This window comes from Parasteatoda tepidariorum, chromosome 5, assembly GCF_982258835.1.
Source record: "Parasteatoda tepidariorum strain Cologne lab strain chromosome 5, Ptep-v5.0, whole genome shotgun sequence".
Classification (NCBI taxonomy): domain Eukaryota; kingdom Metazoa; phylum Arthropoda; class Arachnida; order Araneae; family Theridiidae; genus Parasteatoda; species Parasteatoda tepidariorum.
In genome coordinates this window covers 79,829,451-79,855,207 of record NC_141759.1, presented here as the reverse complement: position 1 = coordinate 79,855,207, position 25,757 = coordinate 79,829,451, and the positions used below count along the sequence as shown (strand labels likewise).

The 25,757-nt window shown below is 29.0% G+C and overlaps 2 protein-coding genes across 2 annotated transcripts in view; one reads left to right on the top strand and one right to left on the bottom strand.

Annotated features, from left to right (window-relative positions):
• Positions 1–25,757, top strand: part of LOC107448544 (bile acid-sensitive ion channel-like) — a 109,607-nt gene that overhangs the window by 8,417 nt on the left and 75,433 nt on the right. The window lies entirely within an intron of this gene.
• On the bottom strand, positions 3,820–24,774 carry LOC107440576 (uncharacterized). Its single transcript, XM_087164388.1, has 6 exons — positions 24,577–24,774; positions 16,689–16,741; positions 11,079–11,186; positions 8,264–8,311; positions 6,166–6,222; positions 3,820–4,087 (listed from the first exon to the last, which is right to left on the bottom strand). The coding sequence occupies exons 1-6, from the start codon at positions 24,710–24,712 to the stop codon at positions 4,037–4,039; spliced, it is 453 nt and encodes a 150-aa protein (XP_087020514.1). The 5' UTR covers positions 24,713–24,774; the 3' UTR covers positions 3,820–4,036.

Sequence of the window (25,757 nt, the reverse complement as noted above, 5' to 3'; positions counted from 1 at the left end):
ATATTTTTTTTTTAAAAGAAAATTTTAAAATTAATTAAATTCAATTCATCTTGGAAAGATTTATTTGGATAATGGCTTTGTCAAGAAAATATAGATGGTTAAATCCTTTATTTTATATATAAATTATTTGTTGCTTGTAAACTGAAGTTGCATTTTAATGTAAATGTTCTCGATTGGATAAATTTTTAACCGCTTAAAATTTTAAACTTACTTATGACCCCAGACAATATTTAAATTTAAAAAAAATGTGTGCTCATCATCAAATGTGTAAACGAATAACCGCCAAGGCAAAAATTTGCTTTATTAATAATTATGTATTTGTCGATCTATATGTTTGGATTATATTTGATCATATGAATTTTAAATAATTTTTTCTGTAAACGTGCATTTAATCTCTATCTTTTTTTTTATATATATATATTTTTTCAACTAATTGCCACTTGAGTGCAAAATTTAAGAAACGACTTTTTAATAAACTAAGGTTTAACGTAGTATTTTGGTTACATAACAGCCTATTTTGGATTCAATAAACCGTAATTATAGAAAATTCTTAGAACTATTTAAAATATTTAATAATAATATTACAATACCTTCCTATAAAAAACATTTCATGCCTGCTCAAATAATATTTTTTTTAGGTAATTCTTTTAGCAATTTTTTATTATATCTTTTATGGATTTTTTTAACAATACCCTTGGTACAGTAGCCATGGCCATATTTGGAAAAATAAGATTAGTGTAAAACAGTTTTTATTTATTATATTAATTCAGAATATTTCTTCTTAGAAATTAAGTTTTTATCCTCCATTTTATTTATTTATTTATTTTGCGAAATAGGCGAAAATTGTGTGACAAATATGAACAAAAGAAATTAATCTGTGTTTTTAATATTAGTGCAGATTTTCTAAATGTGTTTTTAGTTACAATTGCACTTTTGTAACTTTTTGTTTCTTTACATAAAAATAATATTCCATTTAGTTCAAATTTAAAGGAAATATATAAGGGGGAGGGGGAGCATCATTACGATTCACAGAATTTCGACCTCTTTTCTATTCTAAACTCCTGGGGAATACTTTGAAGATCAAAAACCTAAATTTGATGAAAAACGTGTTTATTAAGGGGAAGTACGTTTTTATATTTGATTTTTATTGTATATACTAATTTTTTAGCTTATTTCTATGGGTTTTAAGAAAAATAAAGTAGCTTACAATTTTATCGTAATATATTTTGTAATTTAAAATGAAAGATTTAACGTTTCCCTATCGAACCATTAAAATTGTAATAATGCATGATTATCTGATACTAATAATAAGGATTATAAAGGTAATTCCTTTTCTGATTTACCTGATGGGTTCCAACCACCTTCGGACTTATGTGCATAAAATGAACAAACAAGAATTAAAGATAAGAATTTTTAATTTGAATATACGAACTTTTAATTAAGTATATAATTCTTTTGAATAGTTCTAAGTCTACAATTCGATTTTAAAAAAAGAAGTTTCAATATCCTAAAAAAGAAGAAAAATGCGAAACGAAACTAAAATCTCTAGATTTTAACTGCCTTTATTTTCCTTTTAAAAATTTCAAGCACACAATGCCGGAAAAATATGTACATAGTGGTTTCCATTTTCTCTAACTACTTTAATATTAATTATTAACAATATTATTAAAGAAGGTTTTTCTTGAATTATCACTAATAATCACCCGAGTTTAGAATATATTAAAGATAATGAAATTAATTCTATTGCAACTTTTGATTTCCAGGATCTTTTCAATAGCATTCCCCTTTCTAAACTAAAGGATGTATTTTTGAATTATTACTATGATTTTAAAAATATCCTTAATTGCGATTTTGATCATTGAGAAGTTCTAATTCATTTTGTCTCTTTAATGACTACCTTTACAATAGAAAAGAATTTTATTCAAATCGATGGAATACCAAAAGGATTTAATTTCTTATCTCTCTTAGCTAACTTGTTTTTGCACTATTATGAAGAAAAAAAATCACGCTCTTAATATTAAATTTATTTTTAGATTTATTGATGATTTAATTATCGTTAATTTTCAGGGTTGTACAATTTTATTAAATAATATTTACCCCGAGGAATTAATCTTGCTTCGTAATCATGATGATAATATTAATTTTAATTTTTTCGATTTGGGTATTATAAAAGAAGAAAATACCTGCTTAGTTGATTTGAACGATAACAGAAATGATTTCAATTTTAATATAAATAATCTAATTGCTTAGAATTCTAATGTTCCTAAAAATATCTATTTAAATACCATTTTTAATCAAATGAATAGAATTAGAAGAACATGTAGTAATGTTTATTTATTCTAAAAAAAAAAAAATCGACGAACTCTTTAAAAATTTGATAAAAAGCAATGGATACCCAACTAAAGTAATAATATTCTATGTGAAATCCTTGAGTTAATTGTATGTCATTATAAATAAGTTTATTAAAAACTTCTTGTGCAAATCCATTTCGGGCAATTGCATAGCTAAAAATATGTGCAAAACGGCAATTCATGTTCCTTTCCCTCTTAAATAACTGTTATTTTTCTAAAATCATTAAAATTGTATGATTAAATATCAACTTTAATTACTATAAATTTCTCTAAATCCCATTGTGCAGCGCTAGTGTGACGTAAATGAACTACAATAATCTTTAAATTAGCCAGTATATCACCTTGCGCACACCCATTTTCGAGACAATCCTTGGCAACTAACAAATCAAGCGCGCTTCAGTACTTCAGTAAGAACGCGCTTTAAAACAAATCCCTCTATTTACGCTTTTACCACAATTTGCTCTTCTGTTTTCATACTGTGCAATCTGACAATTTTATTACGGAAATAATTTAAATCATTATTTCCAAAATTTTCCCGTACATGTAAGTTCATTTGAATTAGCTACTCACTTTACAGATTTCGTATTGTGTTTTGCTCAGTTTTTTTTTTTTTTTTTACATTTTATTTTCTGCTTTTTAAATGATATTTATTACCTAATGTGTTTAGTACCTAATTTATTACCTAATGTGTTTAGTACCTAATTTATTACCTAATGTGTCGAGTATAATAATATTTTTATAATAAAAAATTAATTAATAAATAAAAATTAGTATTAAATAAATAATCCCTAGTGTCTGAAGCAATTAAATATTACCTGCTTTGAAACTTCATTTGTTTCAGAAATAAACAAATATGAAATCACAGTAGACATGTTTCAAGCTCTTCCAAAATAGGCACCTGTTATCAAGATTTGAAAGACTTGAACGCAAAGAAACAAAACTGATGCGAAATAAAAAAAGCGTAAAGTCAGAAAAAATACTTACTAATAATACTGTCGACATTATTACGTTTGTTATTACAAATCATTTTCGTTTCCTTACTGTTATTTCATATTACTGTTATTTCATATTTGTTTATTTCTGAATCGGATGTAGTTTTTTATTAGGTAATAATCGACGAGTAGTTTAATAGATGTCTAATTAGTAATCATGAATGCAAGTAATCGTAGTATTTTATTGCATTAGAAACAAATGAAATTATAATTTCAAGTGATCGTGTTTATATTGTAATCTGGAATATAAATAACTAATTACATTTTATCACAATGCATAAATTGTATATCTGAATAAATTCGATTGTTTGGTTTACTAAATAAGTTGTTTAAACAATGTAGGTAAGTGGGATTATGAAATTATATACCTAACGATACTTTAAAAAATGAATACATTGAATATTGTATAATATTTATGAAATTATTAAGTTGAGTTTGTAAAATTATTAATACATTATTATTTTTTGCAATGTTCTTCGTAACATTTCCCTAGTTTGTTATTCTTAAGCAAACATATCTTATAAGAGAATCTTAAATTTACAAGAAAGTGAAAAATTTGTTGCGAGAATTTATTGAGATTGTATTTTTTTTTTCAAAAATAAACAGTTGTAAACCATTTTAATAGTAGAAAGGTTGAAGGCCAAGGTTTACATAACTGAGAAACATCTTAGTTCGATGTTAGTATTTGAGACATCAGCATTTTCCTTCAGCGTGAACTCTGTTTAACACATCTATAAAGCATGCCTAAAGTAAAAAAAACAGCACTCGTGTGAAAAATATAAAGGAAAAGTCATGTCAAATTTGCTACTTCCTAACAAAAATTATTTCATTTTCTTTTAATACTTTCTTGTGTTTTTAATCATTTTTAGACAAACTAACGAAGTACATATTGCTGTTGGAATTACTGTGTAAATGATCCAAAGTAATTATTATTGTGAAATTTTATTCTCTACACATAATTAGCAGTGGACTAATCGTAAGTCCCAGTTGAACACCGAAGTCAAGCATCACGGGTTGCGATCAGTAAGAGGGTAGATGACCACTTTGATCAGTATGCGTAGGGAGCGATGATGCGCTGTATCGGTCCTCATTAAACTGTTCTACCGTAAAGTGCTCAACTTTGCGCGCTGGTCGTCGGGTTACCAAAGCAGGGGAGCTATCGCCTTTGCAGAGGATCAAAGTTACTGTAGCATGTCTTCAGGCCATCCTCAGGGATGTTTCTCAGACCATCGCCTAAGGATCATTGCGCATTTCTAGTGCATCGAAAATTAAGAACCTACCTACTTCATAAAATTAAAAATAATATTACTTGACTTATCTGATTATAACGCGATCCTAGGGAATTGATTGTGGCAAGTTCAAATAGTAAATCCTTATATTAGTATAAAGAATACCAGTTAGGCAGCTGTGTTTAGATGGTAAAGACAAATGTATTTGATTTAATTTTTAATTAAAAACACAGAGGAATAGATAATTTTAGTATGTATTCCATGTATTAAGATGCAATCTTTACTTATTTTCAGTCAAATGTGTGCGCAAACACAGCATTTCAATAAATATTTCATTTTTTTTTATTTATTAGTTCTAAATTATCTAAATATAATTTTTCCAATTGAGATTAATGATACTTTTTTATGATGGATTAAAGTTGCAAGCTCTGTAAATAAAATAAAATTAAAACAAATATCATGAGAAAATAGTGTTAAACTAAATGATTTTTTCAATGATTTAGTCAATGGTGTGAATGGACATCATTTTATATTCCAAATTTAAAAAAATCCTATGAATGAAACTTCTTTTTTCCCTTAATGGATGTAATTCTAGCATATTACTAGAAAAACTTAGAATAAACTTAGAAATTTTATAGAATGTGGTATTAATTTCAAAAGAAATTCATACCACATTCTATAAAATTTCTAAGCTTGACCTAAAATGGTTTAACAATTCAAATTTTGTAGGTTTTACCAGACTACGAATTGGTTCTACCAGACTTGAAGGAACAAAATTCGAGTAATAAGAACGCTGGGTCAGAAACTACAGGTTCGAAGGGCTAGAGGAAGCGAGAAAAAAACCGAAAATGATTCAGGAAGGAAATTTTAAGTCTTAAGCTCAGAAAAAAAGATGGGTTTTTTTCTTAACTGTTTATTTCTTTATTTTTAAGTTTATTTCGAACATTTAAAAATAAACTTACAAATCAATTGTAAGTTTAATTTGTGCGATCTTCTACCCTCAATGCACAAGTGTTTCTGATTGGATATTAAATATATAGTTGTGTTTATAAGACAGATTAAGATAAGGTTTGTAAAAATGCGTATAGAGCGACTATAGCTGATTGATAATTCTTTTACATCCTCTATAAACTAAAGAGAACCGAAAACTTTCTTAAGAACTTTCAATACTAACATTCGTATAAAATAGACTAGCATACTGCAATTAAAGTTTGACCATAATCACACTTATGTAATAACATCATTCTTACAACGTTATATATAAAACGAGCCTTTCTGTCTCTAGCAACCGTATAACACACTTGAATCGGAACTCAATATTGCACTTTTGAATTATATCGCTTGTTAGATTTATACGTACGTACTCTAAAGTATACATAAACTCTGAGTTTGCATACCGGAGGAAGAACTTTTGTCTCCTAAAGATGTTAAGAATCAAAATTTAGTTAATAATTTTTAAGTAGCTGTTCCTTAAACAGATGCCAGATTTGTGAATAATTTAAAAAATCACAGAGCAAAAAATATTTAGTTATAAACAATAAATCTATTAATAAATACAACGAAAAAATATTTAAAATACCAAGTTATACTTACATTCGCCTGTGTCAGTTTTGTGCATGTAATAGCTTGGAAAAAATCAGCACAGGTTTCCTAAAAATGCATAATTATCTTAGGAGGAATTTTTTTTCTTTCTAAGATATCATAAATACAAATAAATCATTAATATTTAAATATCAAGAAATATCACTTTCTTAATTTGTAAACATATTTATCATCAGTTAAGTTATTAAAATATGTCTTTCTATGGAAAACCAAAAAATTACCGGAAGAGCATAATGTGGTTTAACTAATTAACTTACCTGTCAAAATGAATGCACATGTCCTTATCCGACAGTTGTATGTACGTATATATATATATATATATATATATATATATATATATATATATATATATGTCATGCTACCTTTTAGATGATCTCCCTCATTTTTTTTGCATCCTCGATTTTGGAAAACGTCGAAAAATTTGTTCAGTCATTTGATTCATCTCAACTCTTATCATGTTAAGTTGTTCGCGCTTATTTTATATTTTACGAATGTATATACTTTTCCAAATCTTATCTTTGTAAAGACTTCATAAATTGATTGAAGAATCATTTTTTTCTTTAAAAAAAATGTATTTTTCTCAACTGCATTAATTGTCCGGATCTCGCAAATTGATGTTATCAGAGTTTCGTAAAGAATTGCTTAAGCACTTTCAGATCAATTTTAACTATGGGTTTTTCATCCGCCCTAAATAGTTCGTTAATTGGTTCTACAGCCCTTGCCATCAAACATCTGCTACTGATTTCAGTTTCACTATCAATTATCACCTCAGGAAGCAGGAGTTACTTAAATTCTGTGAACTTGTTTGAAGAGTGGCATCTACGAAAAGGCATCCCGACATAGAAACGAATTGACATGTCTTAGATCTTATATGGTAGTGCATTGGAATTATATTTTTGTAATGGTAGACACTACAAACTCTTCAAAAGTACGATTTTCAATGTGATGGATTTACGCTCCGTGAATTTCAGTGCTCACTATCACAAATTTCACTTTCTCTTTCCTCATTTTCATGAACATATCCTTAACAGCATTTCAAAGGGCAATGAATGTTTTCACAACAGCATATTTTGTTCACCATTCTATATTTTGCATATGCTAATAATGGTGCAGATTTTTACAGAATGGCGCCTTTGGTGCTAATTCAAGAATCTCTCGTACAGTTATTTTCATTAAAATGCTTGATAGGAAGTCTCATTTTTCAAAGAACCCTCCCTCTGAAATAGAAAGCCTCTGATTCACTGGACACGAGTTTAACCCTACACTTAACTTCGCCTCAATAATTCTATTGCTTTAAAAATAATTTTAAGATCCTTCGAAATCTACAAAAAATGGTTCACATCAGCTAAATATCCCTTTATTTTTTTAAGAATTTCAAGAATCAATGAGTGTGATTCAATTAGGGGCTTTTCTTTAAGCATTATTACATTTTTAACAGAGCTACCATATGGGTGTTTTCCTAACTCTCTTCATATGACTGTGAGAACTTTCTTCGTGGGTTTGAAAAAAGGTATTTAATGAATTATCTAGCTTATTCAGATTAATTATTCTCATCCCTTACAAATATATTTCGAAGTTGTAAAATAAATCCTACAAATAACTATAATTTAAAAGATGTTGCCATAACATAAAAACAAAAATTGACCTGTTTTTATATTCCTGTAAATTTAAGTGCATTATTTATGCAATGTACAATCTTTATTGCAAGAATTTTTTTTTAATCTAATGATAATTCAGAAGTAAAGTGCAAGAGCTTAAAATGTAAGCTCTGTAAAAATTCTTTGTAAGAAGAAATTCTTTACTTTAACAGGCATAAATCAGGGAAAGGAAATAAATTGCATCTATTTTTTTAATAAATATTTCAATTGATGTCGATATTTTTACTACAATGGTTGCATATCCAATAAAATATCTTGCATACCATGAATATCTTGAAATCTAACGGCCATGTATAGTCTATGATTTTATAAAAACAAAATATCGAATGCCCTAATTTTGATTTCTAAGTATTTCTTTTTTTCTCGCACTTAACATAGACATTCTCAAAATAGTATTTCAATATACAAAATTAGTTATTACAAATACTTACTGAGTAGTCCTCTACAAATACGTGTAAAAGTTCGATAAATTGAAGACTCTTAAAAAGAGAAAAATACATATGGTAAATTGTTAAAGATTAATATTATTTTCTAAAATATATTCAACGATTAACATTCATAATACGTTCAAGATAAGCATTCCAAATATGTAATGTGACTCTATAATAATTGCACGTTATCGAATAAATGATCCCAAGTAAGTGAAGTGAAAAGATATACTTCATAAGAAAAAAACTTCATTTTGGATAGTAAAAGTCAACATGTTTTGAGCACTCTAAGACTTGTCTTGACTTCATACATATATATATATATATATATATATATATATATATATATATATATATATATATATATATATATATATATATATATATATATATATATATATATATATATATATATATATATATATATATATATATATATATATATATATATATATAGTGAAAAATAATAAGTTTTATTTACTGCGCATAAGATGCAAGTATATAGAACTCATAAAATATGATATAAATAATGAGAAAACATGGAAAATAATGTAATAAAAATAATGAAAAGAAAAATAGAAAAATTATTAAATTAAATTATTTTTAAAAATATTTAAAAAAAAAAATTTGAAGAAAAAATTATAAGCCGGAAAGCAAAACAATGAAATGATCAAGGGTCTAATTTTTCATCTGTCTGATAGCTTGTTTTTATACTATTGGGAAGAAAATTATACTCTTAATATTAAATTTGTTTTTATATATAGAGAGGATTTAATTATCTTTAATATTCAAGAAATTTATCTAAATATTATTTACCTCGAGGATTTAATTTGGTTTCGTAATCGTTATGATAATATTAATTTTTAGGTGTTGAAAGAAAAAAATATCTGGTTCGCTGATTTCTACGATAAAATAAATGATTTTTACTTTCAATATGAATAGACTTATTACTTGGAAATCTAATGTTTTTAAAGACATTTCTTTAAATACCATTTTTAAACAAATGAATAGAATTAAAAAAATCTGTAGAAACGATTATTAATTCAAAAAAGAAATAGACAAATTCTATTAAAATTTGATAAAATATCAATGGATGCCCAACTACTGTATTTACGTTCTGTATACAATAATTGCGTTAGTTGTGTGTTATTATTAATAAATTTACTAAAAGCTTCCTGGTTGCAGAGATTTATATTTTTATTTTATATAAATTGATTTCTTTATTGAAATCTTTGCAAACAAGGCAAATAATTATTTTTTTTCTAAAATGTTAATTTTATAAAATCATTAAAATTGAATAATTAAATATCAATCGTAATAATTATAAATTTTAAATTATCCAATATAATATTATTACCTTGCGCACAACCATTTTCGGGCCAATCCAAAGCAACTAATTAATCAAACGCGCTTCAGTGCAGTAGTAAGAACACGCCGTAAAAAAACTCTGTATTTATGCTTCTAATTTCATATTTTGTAATCTAGCAAAATTAATACGAAAATATTTTAAATCATTCTTGAAAGATTATGGAATGTGTAAGTTCATTTGAAATCATTACTCGCTTAATGCATTACATTTTATATTTTATTCAGTTTTTTTCTAAATTTTATTTTCTATTTTTTGTTTAATATACCTTATTTCCTAAATTTTTTGCTTAATATATTCCATTTTCGTTCCAATTTTATTGTGTGCTCCGATCACAACTGTATTGATGCATTTTGCTTTGGATATATTATTACAATGTTACAAAGCACTTATTTTTGAGGATGGAGTGAGCTGATGGCGAGACTTTCATTATTTTGTTTTCCAGTTTTATATATATATATATATATATATATATATATATATATATATATATATATATATATATATATATATATATATATATATATATATATATATATATATATATATATATATATGTAATAACAGGGCTACAACTCTGTTATCAGTGTTGTATTTAGCTTAAAATAATTGCAGTCTTAAGCCATCAAACGTTCTAAACAGGTTTATTTAAATGTAGGCTGGTATTGCTAACAGTTCACGTCCCCACTCCTGCAAAGGAGGGGGAGTGGACAAGACTCCGGACAATTCCGGAACAGCTTATCGGGATCACATCAAGATGAAAAGGACACGCAAAACTATGCGTTCTTACGTTTTATACCAACACAGATTTGAGGTAAAAAGGCACACTGTCGTACATTCCTTGTAACCTTACGCATTAAGGAAAATCATTTCTGCTTCCTTATATGGAATTGAAAAAGGGAACGATTCTAAAAATAACTCTTCCTTTGAAATATAAATCTATTTATATTTCAATGGTATGTTTTCAGCCTTGAATTCCCATAATAGAATCTCTCTACGCTTATTCTTTAACAAAGACATTTTATGAAAACGAAAGAGATTTAATTCTTTTATTAATACAAAAGTATTAACTTTTTGTATTACACACACACACACACGCACACACACACATATATATATATATATATATATATATATATATATATATATATATATATATATATATATATATATATATATATATATTTATTTATTTATATATACACAGAATATGTTGCGGATTAAAAGTCTGAAATACAGTAATTTTCACTGTGATACTTTCAATAAAATAGCTAAATCACGCTAATTAAATACATATTACAGCATAATACTTAAAGGCCAAAATGGATTTTGCGAATAATGCCACCACCGGTTCCTCTTACTATAATTTTATCTGGTATTTTTTACAGTGTAGGTGATTTGGTTATAATAAAATTCATGAATTGTTGTAATTATGACACTATTTCTCCATACCTGTTGTTCATTATCCCAGGTACAGTAATCCTTGTATGCTGCTTCTGCGTCTGACCATTCTTCTTTTTTGGCATAATTTGACAGTACTTTTATAAACTTCTTCATTTTCTTTAAAATAAAAATATGGTTAAGGTCTAAATTATCAATTAATAGTACAGTGAACCGGAAGAAACAATATAATCACCCTAAATAATTTACATGCTAGCAGATTTTTCCATTTTATAAACCTATAGTAAATTTGAGATAGATTATAATAAGATTGTTCTATTGGTAATCAATTAGTGTTAATTAAATTGCGAAATTGGGCAAAAATTTTCTTTTTATTAATAAACTTTATTTTCTTTATCAATGTATTTAGATCTGGAATATATGGTCCTATTAGTTTGGTTTGTAAAGTGCACATAAATGTTGTGAACACTATCAGTTAATTTCATATTTTACATAATTCTCCTTGTCTCTTGAACTTAAGTGAATCAAAACATATTTGCTCACAATTATAAGAATCTTTCTCCAAATGAGGTAACTTATACTGTTTTTGCATTAAAAGGAACTTTATTACTTTTTTATTGTCTTGTTATTTTTCATAAGAGTAGCGAAAAAAATTATAACAGTCATATTTACAAATTTTAATTCTACTTTCACAAAAAGCGATTTTAATTCTAATCACAAAAAGCGAAGTTTTGGTTAAAGATTCAACAAAATTGGTCACGTAGGTTTTGAGTTATAAATTTAAAAAGAAATTGTGCTTTTAGATTTACATATATATCTGAACAAATCACAAATTTAGTTCTAATTTTGAAATATATCTATTGAAATTGCCAAATTTTGAAAAATTTATATGCCTTGCAATTCAGAGTTTCTTTGACAAATTTTATCTTTATATAAAAGACATATTACAACGTTCGAAAAAATTTATTAACTCAAATGTTTTAGAGATATAGCAAAATCTCAAAGAATTTTAACCATTGTCTTTACTAAAATATGGTAACCTAATTTTTCAGATTGCAACACTTCAAAACAATATAGTATATAAAATTGCATCATTTAATCTCAAATAATTCCACTTTTTACATTTTTTAATTCTGCATATTGAGCAAAAAATAAATAAATCACCCTGAATAAATTTTGACCTAATTATCAGATCTTTATCTACGACAGATTAATCTGAATAGTTCGAGGGGTGGCCTGAAAAAGTTTTGATTGGTTAGAACAGACGATATTATTAGTTACGAAATCAGACACGAAAACGGAATCTTGATCCTCAAAACATGGGGTATCACAAACTGGGAAATGAGGTGAATATCATTTAGTTGGAAAAATGGCCAAAGTTTTGACACCTCAATGTTAATTTTAATATTTGTATATTTCCCCATATTTCGAGAAAGTTTTAAGCGAATAAAAAAATTTTGAACACAATTATGGAATTCATTTCTTTCCATTCAAAAAATATTTTTTAATATTTATATTTTTTATTTTATATAATAATCGTTGACACAAATTTGAATTGATAAAAATGTTTAAATCATTTTAAAGAATGTAATTAATCTCTTACGTCAAAATTTAAAATTTGAAGTCCAATTTTAAAATTTGATTTCTCAGAAACTAGTCAAATGGTTTCGCTCAAATTTCCCATTTCGGAGCATAAAACTACTTTTTTCAACTAAACATTTGCATACCTTACAATTCAAAAATTTTCGAGCATTATTAAATAAAATAATAAAAAAAAACATTTATTAAAAATTTTATTTTGCATAGAATTATCTTTGAATAAACGAATTTTATTATTGCTCGTAGCAATTTTTGATTATTATAAGAAATTAAGGAGATATGCGAAAGTATAAGTATAAATTAATTAAAAAGTATAAGGCGAAAGTATAAGAATAAAAAAAAACGTGAATAAAATATAAACGAAAGTGCATAAATTTACAAGGAATAGCTTTCATTAACAAGGATCTTTCTCATTGTGTAATGTCTTTCCCAGTGTTTGAACTTTCTGATGAACTTTCTTCTTTATAAAACTGAAACTATTATAGGTCAATTTATGTATTTTTATTTGTGCTTCCAGGTGTTTTTTGCGTTAGCTTGTATAGCCCAAAGCGTCACCCTTCCCTTTGTTAGATAAATATAAGTGGTCAAAACTTTAGACAGCCCTCGTAACCAAAATATTGTAGCCACATTTCCCAGATTGCTGCTAGCCCCTATATTTAAAAGATCAGGAGTCTGAATCAATGAAGAAAAAAAAACCCAATGATGGTTCGGAAAAAAGACATTTATGTGTCTGTTTTCGTAACTTAAAATATTGTCTGCGCTAATTAATTAGCATATTTGAGGTCACTCCCTCAAGTCATTTAGAACGATTTCTGATACGCGAAGATCTGATCATAAGATCAAAATTTACTCAGGGTTGTTTTCTTACCTTTCTTTTCCACGAGCACTGTATACTCTACAGTTTTCCGATGTCATACTTTTTTTCTGAATTACTTTTTACACAGCGATTGCTCCGACCTGTCACAGGCACGGAATATTCGTAGCAGGCGCGGAGTAGTCGTAAATGTTTAAAGCAATCATTGTCACAAATGTGGCAGTTCGAAATTACTCCAAAGAGATCATAATGTGACTATGATGTCGCCTTATCATGAGATAACACATTAAAGTCTCATTGACTACTTATTGTGACTTTTGCCAGTTGGAAGTTACAAGCATACTTTACTGGGACTAAAGTAACTGAAAAACATTTTTGCAACTATGTTATAATTTTGACCCCTGAAAGTTTTATGGAAAGCATTTCACGACTTGTATAATTATAGTTAATTTCTTGCGACTTTTCTCACTGTGTTCTTATAATCAGTTTTTAACAAATTTATTTCATTGATGTCACGCTACTCGTATCACTAAAGTTAGACCAGTTAGTTAAAATTCATGAAAGCACTTTTTCTGCAAAAGTCTGAAAATTAACTATGTGAATCAAATAAAGTCAGAAATGGTCGCAACAGCAGAGGCTCCCTGATGTGACCCGTTTAAATAAACTCCTGTTTGTGAAAATTGCAACACCATGAAGGAATCTTCATAATTGAATGAAATTTCCTACACGGTTGAGTGGTAGTGGTACAAATAAATGATTAAACTTTCAAAGCAAACAAACAATAACAAGAGATCGAAATCAGTATTTTGTGTAGCCACCACGCACCGCAATAAGCGCTGCTACGCGACGTGGTATGGAGTCAAGAAAATTTTGAATGTCTGTCTGAGGAAGAACATTCCATATAGTTTGTATGCGTACCCAAAGCTCGTCTGTGGAAGCAACAGGACGAGGATCACGAGCGAGGCACCGACCAACGAAATAACACACATGTTCAATCGGCGACGTATCTGGAGAATACGCAGGCCAAGGAAGAAGCTGTACCAGCCGCAATGCAAGGAAGGATTGAACAATCCTAGCAATATGAGGGCGGGCATTGCTTGTTGAAATACAGCACCTGACAGGGCTTGAAGGAAGGGAACAGCTTGGGGCTGTAAAACTTCACTGATGTACCGGTTGTTGTTCAAATTACCCACAATTCGTAGCAATTGAGATCGTCCATGATATGCTATGGCACCCCAGACCATAACTCTGGGTGTTTGTCCACTGTGGCGTTCGATAATGCACTCCGGAAGTTGGCGTTCACAGGCATAGCGTCTGACACGAATGCGGCCATTATGGTACCACAAATTAAAGCGGGATTCGTCAGAAAAAAAAGATATGCTGCCAATCAGCACGCCAGTCCTTATGCTGATTGGCCCATTGTAGCTGCAGGCGGGTATGGTTCAGCGTGAGGGTGATCCTGTATAAAGGAGTCCTTCCGCGTAGTCCACGCTGCAGCTGACGTCTACGAATTGATGAAGCACGCAATGAAACACCTGTAGCTATGGACCACTGTGCTGCCAGTTGTCTAGAGGGAGCCGTACGGTCTGTCAGCGCCATGCGGACCAGGTGTCTATCATCGTGAGCTGACGTGACATTTCGGGGTCCACTCCCGGATTTCCGAGTTGCCTGACACTCGTCCGTCCACTGCTTCCAAACACGCATCACTGTGCTGCTGTTACGCTGCACACGAGCGGCTACTGCACGATGAGACAATCCAGCTTCACGAAGGCCGATGATTCTCCCCCTTTCAAACTCCGTAAGGGCTTGAAATCTCGCTCTCATTCGTCGAAGAGGCATAAGTAACGTCTGAACTAACGTTTACCACTAGCAGCTAACCGCCGATAGCCATACACGCCTCGCTACAGCCGTCTATTTATTCGGATCCGTCCGCCGTTCAGAGGGAGCTGCTCAGCATACGCATGAGCTACGGGTCTGAAATTCTAATCATTTGCATATTATGCTCTACTTTGCATTTCCTGAAAATTTCAGCTCACTCGCGTATGTCCTTCATGGTGTTGCAATTTTCACAAACATGAGTTTAGTTCCGATTACCTCTCTATATGACTATGAAAAAGAAAAACTTTTTTTCCCGTACAATTTCTCTTTTTTCTAACATTCACAGTCTCAAGTATAGAGCTATTAAATGTGAATATAGCCCTTGTTCAAACTGACGAAAAATAGTCAAAGAAATTTATTTCATTATTTTTAAGATTACTGTTAGTTTGAAGAAAGAATTTGAATGTAATTTTCTTCTGTGTTTAAAATAGATGAATATGCTAATAATTTTTATGATATGCTTTTATTAGCAGATATATTATGTAGATTATATTGTATATCTGAATATCCTTATATCAGCAAATTTCTTTGCAACAATCTTGATACAATTTGTCTCATTTAAAAATATTATGGCTGAGGCAGGTCCGAATTAAATGGGGGCTACTGGGGTTGCTTCCCCTCGTTTGGGCTAACTCGCCATGCGTTATAAAAAAAATGCTGGCAGTAAAATATAGAAATAAATAAAATAAATTTTATAAAAACCCTTTACTGCAGTTCCCATTGGGACATAAAAATAAAAGAGAGAGAAAAAGGTGAGAATAAAAAACTATATACATTGCAACGTTTAAGTAGTTCTTGCCTAAGCGGAAGTCAGGCGTCCAAAATTCAAAGCTGCCTAAATGACTTGGCTTGAAGTTTAAAAAAAGTTACTTAGTCCTTTTTTGTTGTTGTCACATTTAAACGTCACCTAGATGTCAACATGAGATCACAATGAGACCTTTAATTGTCGCAAGTATTTCATCCTGAGACGAAAGCAGGACATATTCACGTCTCAACAGGATATCAGTGAAAAAATTGTGACATATTCAAGTTTCAACAGGATCACCATGTGACAGATTCTTGTCCAAATAGGATCCTTGCGCGAGACGAAACTTTTTCATATCCTCGTCTCAAGTGGGTCACTGAGACTGTTGCATTTTTGTTGCAATCTGGTAGCGGAGATAACCTGAGTATGAGCTATGAAATAAAATTGCGTTGTTGTAAAATATAATGTTTGCATTGATATGAGTTACAATTTTTTAAAAACGTCAACAAGGTCGAATTTACCAAGGTATCCTCAAAATATTAAGATTCAAGAGATAAAGTTGTTTGAGTATAAAAACAAATTTAGAGAATTAGATAAAATAACTTTTTAACAAAAATAATCTTACCTCATCTGGTATCATATTTATGCATCCAACAAACTCATCAAGTGCGGCTTTATCTGCAATCAAATTGTTTTCAGTTAATTAAAAAAATGTCGTTCTTAAAAGCAAATCACTTTCTGATATTCAATATCATATATAGTAAAAAAAGACTTACAAAAAATTAAAATATTCGTATCTAAAATTGATATTTAAATAAGAGTTTGTTCCTTAGGTTAGGCTTATTAGCAACAGATAAAGGTGATAACTAAAGTTTCGCTGAAGTTCAGGTGACTTAAATAAACTTTTGGCAGTTACAGAACTGCATTTGCTAAATTATAATTTTTTTTAAAATTTATAACCGAGGAGATTTCACTAGAATCAGAACGATCACAATTGAAGTACAAATAGAACGATCAGAATTTAGCTAGAATCAGAAAAAAAGCTCTTTCGAGGATGGTTGGTGAGTAATCAGATTATCACTTTTATTTTCACACTTATATACCACACTTAGTTAAGTGGACACGATTAAATTTAAAAAAGTCCGCATACTGTAACTGTAGACCGTAGTTTTTAAATTCAGCAATATTACTTTCCTTCTGTTTGGGAAAAAAGAGTAAAAAATTAAAAATAAAAAATAATATTTTTAAAAACCACGTTTTTGTAGTGGAGAATAATAATTAAAAAGAAATTTGAAAAACGAAAAACGTGGGGCGCATGAAATACATAACAGTAATGTTATATTAGTGTGTGTATGTGTGCTCTTGAGAATATGTGTATGTATATCTGTAATTGTATCTGAATGAGGAGTATGTTTGTGTATATGCATATGTATGTGGATGTATATGTGGCTGTGCATGTGTATGAGTGAGAAAATGTGTATGTGTATATGTACTCTTATGTATTTCATGCCCCCCACGTTTTTCGTTTTTCAAATTTCTTTTTAATTATTATTCTCCACTACAAAAACGTGGTTTTTAAAAATATAATTTTTTATTTTGAATTTTTTTATTTTGAATTTTTTTATTTTAAATTATAATTTTTCTAATTTTTAATTTTTATTTTATATTTTTCAAAAATTATTACTTTTCAATTATTATTCTTCACTACAAAAAACGTGGTTTTTAAAAATATATATTTTTATTTAGATTATTTTTCTTAGTCAAGAGTAGTCAAGACTACTACAAGACCACTACTAAAATAATAGAACTTTCATTTTAAATTAGGGATACAAAAATCTTTATTCGCGATCGCAACGAACTATAGGGGGCGTTGTTGTATGAGACGCATACCTGCGATTTCTATATGAACCGTCATTCAGTTACTCTGGAGACGTCGTTAATGTAGCATGTAGCATTGTAACGTTCCTTCTTTAATGTGGCTTATTAAATTTAAAAAAAAAATGCTTGATCTTCTTTCTTGTACAACCGAAAACAAAATGGTATCTCTTTTTATTAGAGAAGGAACATCCAAAACACATCGGAAAAATATTTGTACATTAACAGAAAAAAATATGTATATTCTTATAAGAGTTAAAACCTAATGCCCGAGAAATAGTATTACTAAATTTAATGATATAACATGAAAGGCCCATTTAAACTTTACATTCTATAGTTTTAAGAATCATATTAGTTCAAAAATTAAAATGAACAAAAAGTATACATAAGCCTCATAATTTTATGAAATTTAATTTTGTAAACAACGTTTTTTGACAACAATTTTTATCAAAAAATTGCAAGTTTCATTAAAAATCATTATTTAGAAACTAAGAAACGTAAAATAAAGAATGCTGACGAAACAAAAACAAAAAAACAATTCTTTTTTGTCGCCATTTTTAGTGCTACGAATATTCGTCTTTGGGATTTGCCAAAAACAAAACAAGATGCAATTTTATTTTTTCAGGAGGGAAATATTTTACCGAAAAAACGAAAATGTACCAATTCCCACAACATAAAACTTTTTCTTGGTAAACGTACGTTTTGGAAATGTTATTTCATTTGGAATCTTATTCATCAGAGTTCATATGCCGATATGATTGTTTTGAATCTATGCTAAACTCTATATCGGCTCATTTTCCACCGAAATCCGATTAACTGTAATGATTTTAAATAAAGTGTTTTATTTTATGAATTGTCGCAAAAATTTTAAGTGTAGATTGGCGGCACTTAAAAACCGCCAAATCTGTAGCGGCGGTGGCGTTAATAAGTAAGTACCGAATTTTTATTCCATACTTTTCTGAATCATATTATTTCAAACATTGGAATATACAAGAAGTATACATAAACACATAATGTTATACCATTTAATTTTTCAAAAGTATTTTGAGAACAATTTTTATCAAAAAATTATAAACTAAAAAACGGAAAATAAAGAATTCTTAGGATAAAAAAAACGATTTTAAGAATTCTTAACATTGAAATAAAAACTTTCATATTGTTTCTTTTTTTATTATTCTTATAGTTCTTAATCAGACGTAAAAAACCATTCTGTAGAGAACCATCATCAAATGAAAAAAAATATTTACAAGCAAATTTTTTATTGTAAAAATCATTGCACTTACCTGATTTATGATTCCCGGAGAATTCCAAAATGATAAGTTCCTTGTTTGAAAACTTTATTCTCAAATAATAGATACATAGTTTATGCCTTCATTACTTTTAGATAACATACTACACAGCAAAATTTTTATAATTGATATGAATTTGAATATGTAGCTAAAAACAGAATAGCTGAATTCTAGTTGAACTTATTCTTTCAAAATTAAAAAAAACTTACCAAGAAAACGATTTAAATTAATTAAGAATCAGCACAAATGGCACTATTTCAAGTAACTTGGATAATTTTTTATTGTTGTTTTCCGAATTATATGGATACAGAAATATATACTATTCTATAACGAAGAAGAATATGCTATAACTATTACAATTCTGTATGTTCTGAATTCATATTTATTCACTGGAATGACGAAAGCAATGTTGACTTCACTTTAATTCGTAATGAATTGAAGACAGAAGAAATGCATTTTACCTTAATACACACATCTGTAACAGTATCCGAAATCGGAAGTCATCAGTTGCAAGTTTGTTGATAATAGAAATTAAAAATTATTGAGGAATTTTTCTTCAAATGTTTGGTGTGTTCTGTTCCTGAAAGATTTACTAATATTTTGGAGATTTTTTTCAAGTTCTTCGGCCTTTTCCTTAGGGAAATTTTGTTTCTTATTTGCTGCTAAAAAATGGCGTCTGATTCAGTCAATGACTTTGATGGAACTAAATGAAAACGTGATAAATTAATGTCCGATATTTACAGGCTCCCGCTAGACGGCGTACTCGAGCGTTGCGATCGCGAATAGAAAAACAATACCTTTACGACTTTCATTAGTTTTATGCTGATGACAACCAAAACAATCTGGAAATGAATGAGGAAAAACTGGATCCTACCACGTGATTTTTCAGCCAATAAAAATACTCCGACAATAAAATTTTTTTCACCTGACATGTAATAATAATTTGAAATAATGGAATCGACAACAAAAGACAATCTCGAAAAAAAAATATTTTTTTAATTTTAATTTTATTTTACTTTGTATGTCTTCTTTCTCTTCATTTTCATGCATTGTCATCCAATTCTGAACTATGTGCCAAATTTGAAGTTTGTAGCTAGTCGGGAAGTTAGTTCAAAATCGATTACAAAATTCCACCCGGACAGACATACACGAAGGCAAGTTTATATAAACGTGGTAATAATAATAAAATAACATTAATGTAAATGTCAGAAATATCTTTAGTTTTTTATCCCAACTTTTGTTTTATCCGAAATGTTTCAAACAAAAAGTATTTATCCTTTTTTAATCTAATTAAATAATTATTAATAATTTTTCATTTCCTAAGATTATAATAAAAAATATCCAACTACATCAAAAGTTTAATTCATGATTAAACGAAATTAGTGGATGAGCCGCTATTTGTTTTTGCGAAACTCCTCTTATACATATGAAAACATAATGTATGCAGGAGAAAGTTGGATAAAATCGGGAAAATGAGATTCGAAGTCTTGCTAGAGCTAAACTGCTCGACCTAAAAAATATCAGATTTAATTAAGGTATCCATTGTTTAGTTGTGTACAATATATCGTTCTTAAAAAGTCATATATGTACTACTGTTTTTATGAATGACTTTTTTCCCCAAGAAAAAGCAGAATCTCTCTTACCCCATCTTACACTTCTAGTGGGGTTGAGGGTGGTGCATGAGAATTAACTTCTAGATATAACTCTTGGAGAAATTTAGGTAAACTAGAATTTCAGTGAAAATGTAGCATAAATTTTTATTTTTAGTGCAATTTAAAAATATTATGCATGTAATTTAATGTTATGTAGTTATTTTCTTCCGCTGACCGGAATCTTTCGCGAGTCAAACGAAGACACACATCAAGGGGGGAGGTAAGACTAAGGAAGCGACCGATCTTGCGCTTATGGCAGAGGTTATTAAAATGAAACAGAATGACTAATGGACTAAATCCTAATTGCTTAATCGGGTATAAATCTTTAGTAAATGTAAAATAATCTGAACTAAAATTAATTTTTCTAAGTGTAGTAAAAATCAATAAATACAGTAGAGCATTAGGGATTTAGCATAGCGAAACGAACTTATCTACACAGAAGCCATAAATTTAGCAATAATGTCACGCCGATATAGTAGTTCTTTTTCTTGTCTGGTAAAATGCAATTTAGAGTTTGCCGCAAGAGAATATAACTAATTTCTAACAAATCGAGTTATCCGGACTCATTCTACTAGCGTGTCATACCTCTCCTCTAACTTTAAATCCATAGCAATTTTTCCATTTCTCAGTACAAGTACTGGTTGTCAAGTATTTATGATAACTGTTACCAAGATTTCGACTTTTTTTATTTATGTCAAAGAAATGGAAACTTACAGTGAATCAACGGTCAATTCCTTATATTTGAAAAGCATTTTACTTTTAAAGTTTTTTATTTTTAAAAGAAAAGTTTTTTTTTTTAAATGTTTTCTTTCACTTTTTATTGAATGTACTAATAGTCTCTCCTGTGGTAACTGTTACTCAAACTTTTATTTATTTGTGTGCATTAAAGAAATCTGAACTGAAAATGAATGAGTTACTTAGTTTTCGTTCGCTTTTAAAAAAGTACTTTATTTTTAAAAACGGCATTTAAATGTGGGAGCGAAAGTGCATTAAGATATACTTGACAATAATATGCCGGAAACAAATGAAAGCTGTGACCTATTTATAAGATAATGAAGCATTTAAAGCAAATATAAGCACTAATAATGACACGGAAAGCATTACAGTTTTGTACTGATATAAAAGGGAAGAACAAGTTTTATATCAAATATGATATTGCTTTATAGTGCTTTAATTTAATATTGCACAGCATGTTCCGAAAAGCTCGTGAGACATACTAAAAGACACTTCACTTGAAATGCGATTGTTTTTTCAAAATAAGCAATAACGTTTAATAATAAATATTTTCTTTACTAAATTATTCTTTACTAAATCACTAAATTATGTTGCTTAAATTTTTTTAATGAAAGTTCATATTTCCTTGAAATTTTCTCCATGAAGTAATTCAAAAATAGTTATTTTTTTCGTACTAGATTATTTGTAGCTTACTGTTTAACTCGTTTATATTTTTACTTATTGAAGTTATACTTCTTATGCGACTTCCAACAAGGTTACGTTAAGCGTTTAACGCTACATTTTTATTGGCAGGGAAATCACGTGGTAGGATCCAGTTTTCCCTCATTCATTTCCATATTGTTTTGGCTCTCACCAGCATAAAAATAATAAAAGTCATAAAAGTATTGTTTTTCTACAAATATTTTTTAGTTTGTTTTGATACACATATAGTTTAATAGGGTAGTATTTTTTATTTTCAAGTTTAGTGGATAACAATTGTAAAAAATGAGTGAAAACACAATATTACCGTGATTACAGAGCACGGAAGCGAGCGGAGCAGGAAAAAGAGTCGTTGAATAGAACTAGTGATCCTTCTACGACTGCTGCTTCTTCTACAATTAACGTCGCAGGTTGCGAGGTTTAACTTCTTCCTCGCGGAGGGACTCCACGCACTATTTTTTTTACTTTTCAAAACTAGCATCCCCATACATGTTGATGTGCTTAATCAAACATAGCATATATTTTAAGCATAATATTACTCTCTATCATTAAAAAGTGAAACACTAATTACCTAATAATTTTTAAACTGATTAATTTAAGCAAACATAAGAGTGAAACATAAAAAAAAATATTTTTTTAGAAGTTGATAGAATAAAGTTTTTATTTTTATTTTATAACCATCCCTAAACATCGGAACCTATTTTGGATTTATGACTGCTAATGTTCAACTCGGTAGATATGTAATTTTGAACCCAATCCAGAAGACAGGGGAACTCCTGGACCAAGGATTCAGATAAATTTGTCTTCTTGGAGGACTTTTTGATGGAACTAACCAGCATTTCCATAACATGAAACTATTGGTTAGTTCTGTGGTTAATTTAGCATTTCTCCTTTTACTTATTTTTGGCGAGAAATCGGTTGCGTTTATTATGAGTCTGCATGTTTAGTTAAGTCTGCCGCCAAAGATAAACAAAAGGAGAAATGCTAAATTAAACATAACTTTTAATAAAAACTTAACAACAAAATTACAAACATACAAGAATAATCGAACAAGTAATGACTGAAGAAAAACGTAAAGCAGATTGCGAAAAGAGAAAAGATAAAGCAAAGTAAGGAAAAGAACAAAGTATCACGATGGTTTCGATGGTAACGAAGTTTTACGATGATCACATTCTTGAACTTCAGTTCAGTTCAAAGAGATTACGAAAAATACTTTGAGCGTATGTTGAAATTTTCAGGTTCGCCAAAGCATGAACTTCTCGAATCAAGCACGATGATTTCACCACAGTTCCATCAAAAAACAACGAAAACAGCAAAGAAAGGTGGAAAAACAACAAAAACCTCCCACGGTTAGCCAGATTGCAGGGTAGCTTGGCAAGGGTAATGGTCTTTGCGGGTCGGGTCCGGAATTCGTACCTGCCATCGCTGGGATTCGAACCCGATTCACCTCATTGAAAGGCGAATGCTCTATCTCATGATCCACCACGGCTCCATATACATATATATATATATATATATATATATATATATATATATATATATATATATATATATATATATATATATATATATATATATATATATATATATATATATATATATATATATATATATATATATATATATATATATATATATATATATATATATATATATATATATATATATATATATATATATATATATATATATATATATATATATATATATATATATATATTACTCAGTCGAAATAAAACTGCAAAAAACCAGCTTCACGCAGCTGTAACTGGCCTTTGCAAACGAGAACCAACATAAATTTTTCACATAATGTAGGATGTTTATAGTATATCATAGCTGCACGAGTTTATATAGAACTTAAATGATAATAACTATTAAATTATTAATATTAGACTTGAAGTCATAAACTCCTGACCCTAAACTGTGACTTCTTAAAACAATCGATCCTTCTGGGAAAAACAAGACGTTTCACCTAGGAAGACCAAGATGATGAAGCGGTTGGTGAACCAATAATAAAGCATTTTGGTGTTTACGTCCAATTTGTGTCCACTAGCCTGAGAAGACATGACAATAGAGGAACAGAAATGTGTCCACGAATGTAATAGTACTGCGTTTTAATAATTGAGTTAGGAAAATATTATTTATTTTCTTAATATACCTTATACTGAAAAGCTGCAATAATTACAATTGTGAATCAAATACAGTTATAGTCAAAGGTGCAATAATAATTGAGTATAAGATTTAAACACAAAATTATTCTCACCCTCTGCTTTACATTTAATCCATTTTTGACAAGGTTGAAAGTGTTCTCCCGTACCTACGTTGCTTGAACTTGAAGGCATTTTAAAACCATTTACTGTAGTCAAAAGAACAGCAGTTAATATTAATTTCATTAGCATCTTAGCTGCAATGAGTATTAACTACCTTATTTTAATATCTATACTCAGCTATCAAAACTCAAGTCCGCTGAATCAGCTTTAAATATGTAAAAATTAGCTGTTTAAACAATAAAACGTGATCAAAATACATTATGGAATGATTGAAGAGGGGTGGGTTATGTTAAAAACAATAGAACATTCGTTTGATGCAGAGTTCTATTTCCCTATTCTCTGTTTTGAACTTCAGATTATAAATAAAAATCTGAAAAAGGAACAATGTCACAATTGTGATATCTTTTTGATTAAAATATATTGCATTATAATTTATTTTGATTTTGAAAGTTTCTTTTACAGATAAAGAAATATTTTTTAATTCAGTTCATTTTTAACAATTCATTACAATACACACATTCATTTTCAAGTTTGTTTTGACGGGAACAGTATCGTTCTTTGTACATGCATTGCTAAATATTTTTTCTATTGTGGTTTTTATCCTGTTTCCCTTTTTTTCTGTTTAAAGAACGAATAGTTTGTTATGCTTTCGTTACGTTTATTTCTTTTTCATATTGAAATAAAATAATAATAAAATGGAAAAGAAAATTATTAAGTTATGAAACATGAATATATTTGTTGTGTTTTGTTCGTTTTCATTAGTTTGTGAAAGCAAATAAGTTGAGTTGATTTAAATGGCGATAAATGTTCGATTACACTTTTTTTTGGAGAAAAGTAGTTGCCTCTATTGATTGTCCTTTCATTATGCTGACAATATTAAATTGATTCGAATTAGGCTTGATATATTAGAAGAGGATAGAAATTAAGATTCTATGTAAAATTCATCCTGTCGCCAACGGTTGTGACCCCTCTCGTATTAGCAGGAGAGAAACACCTGCGTAGGGTGTAGGGGCTAATGTAAGACTGTTTCGATTGCAAGCCAATAATTACTTATAAGTTCTGCCAATGCTATAATTGCAACTTGACAGCACATCAAGTAAAAATATACCTTGTTTTTCTTACATGGATTGACGGCGCATGCTCGAGTACTCAAAACTGCAGAAAAAAAAGATTG

Excerpts from the sequence above, each read along its gene's own strand:
- LOC107440576 (XM_087164388.1), bottom strand. The coding sequence starts at position 24,712 with ATGCTAATGAAATTAATATTAACTGCTGTTCTTTTGACTACAGTAAAT. Across the intron at positions 16,742-24,576 it reads GATTAAATGTAAAGCAGAGG|ATAAAGCCGCACTTGATGAG; the intron begins GTGAGAATAATT and ends ATTTGATTGCAG. Across the intron at positions 11,187-16,688 it reads TAAATATGATACCAGATGAG|AAAATGAAGAAGTTTATAAA; the intron begins GTAAGATTATTT and ends TTTATTTTAAAG.